Source organism: Triturus cristatus, chromosome 6, assembly GCF_964204655.1.
Source record: "Triturus cristatus chromosome 6, aTriCri1.1, whole genome shotgun sequence".
NCBI lineage: Eukaryota > Metazoa > Chordata > Amphibia > Caudata > Salamandridae > Triturus > Triturus cristatus.
The window spans coordinates 986,102,634-986,108,633 of record NC_140589.1 but is presented as its reverse complement, the minus strand read 5'-3'; the positions used below and the strand labels follow the sequence as shown (position 1 = coordinate 986,108,633).

General features: G+C 42.1%; 1 protein-coding gene across 1 annotated transcript in view; it reads left to right on the top strand.

Annotated features, from left to right (window-relative positions):
• The first annotated feature begins 2,606 nt into the window (after positions 1 to 2,606).
• Positions 2,607 to 6,000, top strand: part of RBBP9 (RB binding protein 9, serine hydrolase) — a 172,286-nt gene continuing 168,892 nt past the window's right edge. The window contains exon 1 of the mRNA XM_085611770.1: positions 2,607 to 2,851. Coding sequence (XP_085467896.1) covers positions 2,705 to 2,851 — 147 coding nt within the window. The 5' untranslated portion in view covers positions 2,607 to 2,704. The remainder of the gene's footprint in view (positions 2,852 to 6,000) is intronic.

The following is a 6,000-nucleotide window of genomic DNA, read 5'->3' as shown; positions in this document are numbered from 1 at the left end:
TAAAGTCTCCTGAAGGTAATATACAGTGGGAAGGGTCCAGGATCTCTACAGCGGTAAATTGGAGGTAATGAGGTTTTGCATTCAGAAATTACCGTGAAATTACCGCTGCATCACAAGGACACAATTAATTTTTTGGTAGGCACGGGGAGATTGAGTGATTTAGCTAGAATCACGGGATGTTGAGCCAATGCCGAGGCACGAAACTGGTCCCCCAGCTCCAAAGTCTGCGGCTCTGGCCGTAAGGCCACATCCTCTCCAATAAAACTATGAATACACAATTTTGTAATTTAGTGGAATGTGTAGTATAGTTAAGAACTTAAGGTTCATATGTCAGATGCTGAGTTATGTATGCATTCAGGTTTGATTCCCAGTTGGCCAGAAAAGCCCTTTATCTGTCAGAGGTCCATAAAACAAGCCGTGTGGAGCAGGGTACCAGTAAGAAGGGCGTTCTAAGAGTTATAAAACTGTGACATCTTGTACTTATTCAAGTCAGATATATTTGCTTCTATCATCGTTATTTCTTCAGATGATGGTACTTGTGATGTTGAGTTTTTAATGGTAACATAAAAACTACCGGGATTACAATTGGCAGAAGACAGAAAAAATGCCTCTTGGTCAACTGCTCATGCACAACATGGGACAGCTTGAGAGGTCTGCACCAACATGGTATTATAAATATCGATTTTTATGTTGTTTTTATGACAGTCCATCTAGTGGCACAATCAGGGTCGTGGCCTTCGGATCACAACAAATGTCAACGACGAGCGTTAACTCCCTCAAACAAATGACTCATTCCTGGGCACCGAGTGTGAATGACAAGTTGAAACAAGCATTGGCATAGCCAATAGGTCTCGCATTCGGGACCTTATAAGTGTTTAGCTATGCAACAGTTGCATAACTAAATACTTATAAGGTCCCAAAAGCGAGACCTATTGGCTATGCAAAGCGGGCATGCGGCCCCGAAAGTGAAAGTGATCGGGATCACGATCACGATCAAACATCAAAGCGGCCCTGCGGCTGCGAAATTGAAAGTAACCCCTGTAAAGCGCGGCGCGCGCGCCCGCGCTCATGCACTGTAGCTCTAGGCTGGCCTGGTAGCACTTTTTGGAGCCCTCTCAATAAGTCTCGCCAGACCAGCGCATGCGCTGGGTCAGGCGAGACCTAAAAAACAACGGGGCGCGTGCACTAGGGCTTTAGGTTGTGACATCAGTGCAGCTCTAAGAGAACAACCGGGAAAATACTGGGGTTTAGGAAGATTCACCAAGTAACCTTTTTTTCCTCGGCGCGCTCGTTTTGCTTAATTAAATGATGCTTTGCTTTAACATCCGTGACATTTTGCAACCTTCGAAGTTGCTCACAGAGAAAATACAAAACAAAAACAGATATATCGTAGGCAGTGAACAAGGGGGAGCTGTGAGGACGCACTGTTTTCTTTCTGGAATATATTCACTTGTGCTACTTAATATAGGTTGCATCTCGCTGACACAACTGCGATTAGTTAAAAACATATATATTTTTAAGTATCTTTCCCTCCGTGGACAAATAAAGCTACTGGAAAACAACAAGACACACAGAAGTTGCCAGAGGACAAAAGCCACGTGTGTTAACATAAATAATTATGTAAATGACTCTGTTTCACCAACTTATAGGCATTAACATGCACATTTTAAACAAGCATTTGCAATGCAATAGGTCTCACATTAATAAATGTTTGAGCTATTGGCGTTGCTAATAAAAATGCAACACCAAAAGCTCAAACTTTCAGTAATGCGAGACCTATTGCATTGTAAATGCTTGTTTTGTTATCCTATTGTGATGATTAGCCATAGCCTGGCAGCTAATCTTGTACTCCTGTGTTAAAGTTCGGTAATGTCTGGCAAAAAAGTGTTCTGTTGGGTCCGTGAATGTTGGGTTTGGTCTTTGCGCTTGGCATTAATAGATGCTTTTGTATCAGTTTTATGTTGGAATTAGAATGGTGTGTAATGGGCATGAGAGTGTTCTGTCAAGTGCGTTTAATTGGTTTCATTAATATTTCCTATGTTTTCCAGGTGCGAGCATTGTGGTTGGTTGCGTTGGAGTGTTTTATATAATCATCTCTGTACTTTTTTAGAGTATCACATTGATTACTGTATGTAAATGATGCTGTGAGTGTGATGGTACAATTAATGGTCTGAAATATTAGTAGTATTAGGATTGGTTGCATAGGGCGTGTGTACGTTGTTGGAGTTTATTTCAAGCCAAGTTGCATTATTAAGCCAGTAATAACATTCGAAAAATTATCGGTATTCGTATAACATTCAGCCTATAACAATTAAGTGCTCCATACCTTTGAGTTCACATTCGTTAAAACGTTACGGGTGAGCTTATTGATTTGATATAAAAAGGTCTTGTACATGAGCAAAGTTTAGATAAAGTGGCTCTTTGTGTTTGATCTGCATGGCTATTTGTACAATTTCTTTCCAAACATCTCTGGCTATACTCTTATATAAGGTCCCAAAGGTGAGACCTATTGGCTATGCCAGTGCTTGTTTTGTACTTTTATTGGCAGTCCAAAAGGACACTGACTGCTCTGTTTGTGGTGTAACGCATGCCCTGTGCTGAGCACTCCGTAAACTTCGCTTTGTTAGCCCTTCCGCATCAGTGTGTGGGCTCGGCCTCTTTCTGTCTTCTTCTCTAGTCTAAGCAGCAACAGCTCTTGCAGTGAATGGTACGCGTGTTCTGTAGAGGTAATATGGCTCATGAAGAAAATGGTCCAAGAGTCCCCAGAAAAGCGGTGATCGTCCCCGGGAATGGCGGGGGCAACGTGGAGTCCTGCCTGTGGTACGGATGGACCAAGAAACGACTTGATAAGGTACGGTGATACGGTGGAGCTTTCACTGGGCTGCGCGCCAGAGTGCATTTTGGTGTTTCAGACCCACAGTCAGGTCGGTGGGGGGGAAACGCTATATAAATGTAGTTGCCATACAGAGTATGTTTTTGGAGGGGACGCACGATTCGTAGAAACACGATTAGCTTTAGTTGTAGCCAGCGTTTGGAGTCGCCAATTTGCTGCTTCGTAGCGCCATAAACATAGTTGCCAAGTATGTCACTCTTATCACCAGTAAGTTCCAACTTTTCAACCAACTAACTGCACCTTACTTACGGGGACTATTTTTAACATTGTAAGTATAGGTTAAAACAATAACAGCACGAGTAGTGGTATTGCATTTTAAGTCAGTATTGGCTGAAAGTGTCACACATTACATGAGACGTGTGTGGTTATGACGGAAGTGATTCATTTTGGATAGGAGGCACGTAGAATTAATGTTTTTTAGTGCTTTAAGCACGAATGATTAGCATGACAAGTCGGAAGGCTATACTCACTCAGATAATAATATTGATATTAGTTGTGGCTCACGAAGACTAAATCCGAAACATGCTGTGAGGAGCTTGTTATTTAGGTAAAATAGTGCAATCACGACAGAAACTGTCAAATACATCTCCACTTACAGACAATAAACAATCACCTCACCGATTCATAGATCAAACTATGCCCCAACCACCCCACCCCTCTGGACCTCTGGACCTCTGGACCTCTGGACCTCTGGACCTCTGGACCTCTGGACCTCTGGACCTCTGGACCTCTGGACCTCTGGACCTCTGGACCTCTGGACCTCCGGGACTCCTGACCTCCGGGACTCCCGTCCCCAACCCTTTTACCTTCTGCCTGACTCCTACCTGAATGCTGCCCATGAAACCGTCCTTAAGCCTCATTTCATCAGTCCATCTTTTCCAGGATATTTCAAATTATATTCCTAAACATCTGCCCTACAAAACAATCAGCTCACCCCACCACCTCCCAAACTGGCCTGCTTGTCCTGAAAATCAAAGTTAACCCTCCTGTTAACACAGAAATTGCTAACAGTTTAGTACCAGGAAAATCCTCCCTGATGAGTTTTTCTGTTCCATCCATTCTGGGCACAAGTCCTAAAACAAGCATTGGTAAAATTCATTAGGTTTCGCGTATGCGATTTATAATAAGCTGTTTTTTGTTGTAAGTTGTAGCGTGCTGAGCAGTTGTGCTACAGAAAGTCTGTTAAAGTGTTATGACTTTTTTATGTACAAAAAGGCAATATATTGTGCTGTTACTAGTTGTATAGTGCGGGTAAGTAATAACATTTTGAGAAATGATATGAAAGCGGGAAATGATATAATTAATTGATGTAATAACAATATTATGTGTTTAGAGGAGTTATGACAACTTTTTGCCACGGTGCCACTGCACCTGCTGCACCATTCAAATCATGACCCTATTCTGGTAAAGTAACTGCGCTTGTGACTGCCTGTTTAGTAGAAAATATTGCAATATTTGTAGTTTGGAGGGGTTCCTAGAGCTTTGGGCCCTGCCGTCACTGCACCATTGAAATCATTACCCTAGTGCCTGCAAGGCAACTGCACTTGTGACTGCTTATTTAGTAGGTAAATATAGCAATATTTGGTGTTTAAATGAGTTCTGACAACTTTTGGCCCTGATGCTGCTGCACCATTCAAATCCACTCCCTTTTAACTGCAAGATAACTGCAATTGTGTCTGCCTGTTTAGTAGTAAAATATAGCAATAAATGGTGTTTAGTGGGATGCCTGGAGCTTCTGGTCTCAGTGCCACGGCACCCACTGCTCTATTGAAATCATGGCTGTAGTGCTTGCTATATAACTGCACTTGTGACTTCCTGTTTAGTAGTAAAATATAGCAATTTTAGGTGTTTTGTGGGGTGCCTAGAGCTTTTTGTCCTGGTGTCACTGCACCTTCTGTACCGTTGTAGTCGTGACCCTGTTGTCTGCAAGGTAACTGCACTTGTGACTGCCTGTTTAGTTTTAGCAATAATCTGGGTTTAGTGGGATCCCTAGAGCTTTTGGCCCAGGTGCCATTGCAACTGCTGCTCCATTCAAATTTAAGTTTCTTTTAATTGCAAGGTAACTGAGATTGTGACTGCCTGTTTAGTAGTCAAGTATAGCAGTATTATGTGTTTGGAGGAGTTCTGACACCTTTTGTGCCCGGTGTGACTGCACCATTCAAACCATGACCCTATTCCTGTAAGGTAACTGCACTTGTGACTGTCTGTTTAGTAGAAAAGATTGCATTATTTGGAGTTTAGAGGGGTTCCTAAAGCTTTGGGCCCCGCCGTCACTGCACCATTGAAATCATGACCCTAGTGCCTGCAGTTCTGACAACTTTTGGTCCCGGTGCAACTGCACCTGCTGCACCATTCAAATCATGACCCTGTTGTCTGCAAGGTAACGGCACTCCTGGCTTCCTGTTTAGTAGTCAAATATAGCATAGTTCTTGTATATTAACTATATTTTTAAAGTGCAATGTTTAATACAACATTTAGAATTTGATCATAATGACCAAATAAAGTAAGTCGAAAAAATCAATCCGAAAATGCCTGCAAAGTGCAAAGAAAGGTACTGAGGCATAAATAGGAAATACCACAGTCAGCCACCTGTTAACATATAGCAATGGATTCCAAAGATGCAGAGGAGGGCCCATGAGATCTACGAACATTAGTGAAGAAAGGTGTGCAATACGAAGATCGTTTTGTATGGATGACATTATCAAATTCGTTTCTCAGTCACTTGAAGTCCCTGGTAGTTTGTTTATTGCCCTCAAAACAGTTTGCAGTTGTTCTGTCATCTTCTACCCACCATTGTCAATATAGTCTCAGAGTATGAGACTTTTACTCATACTGTAGTATGAGTTTATCACTAAGAGAGAATGTACTGCACAGGTTTATAAACTAATGCAAACTACTCACACTCAAAATTACTCTCTTGTTGCATTTGTTTGAAAGGCCTGAGGGTGTTTCTACAATCATTAGTGTAACCAGGGTCCTTGGGTACATGGACAGCCAGCACTTGACGAGCATCACTAGGTTGCCTGTACCTGCTCTGTGGGTGTGACTTCTTCAGCTTTAATCCCACATTCTACAGTGTCCTAAAAAAGTAGTAAAAAAATACATGA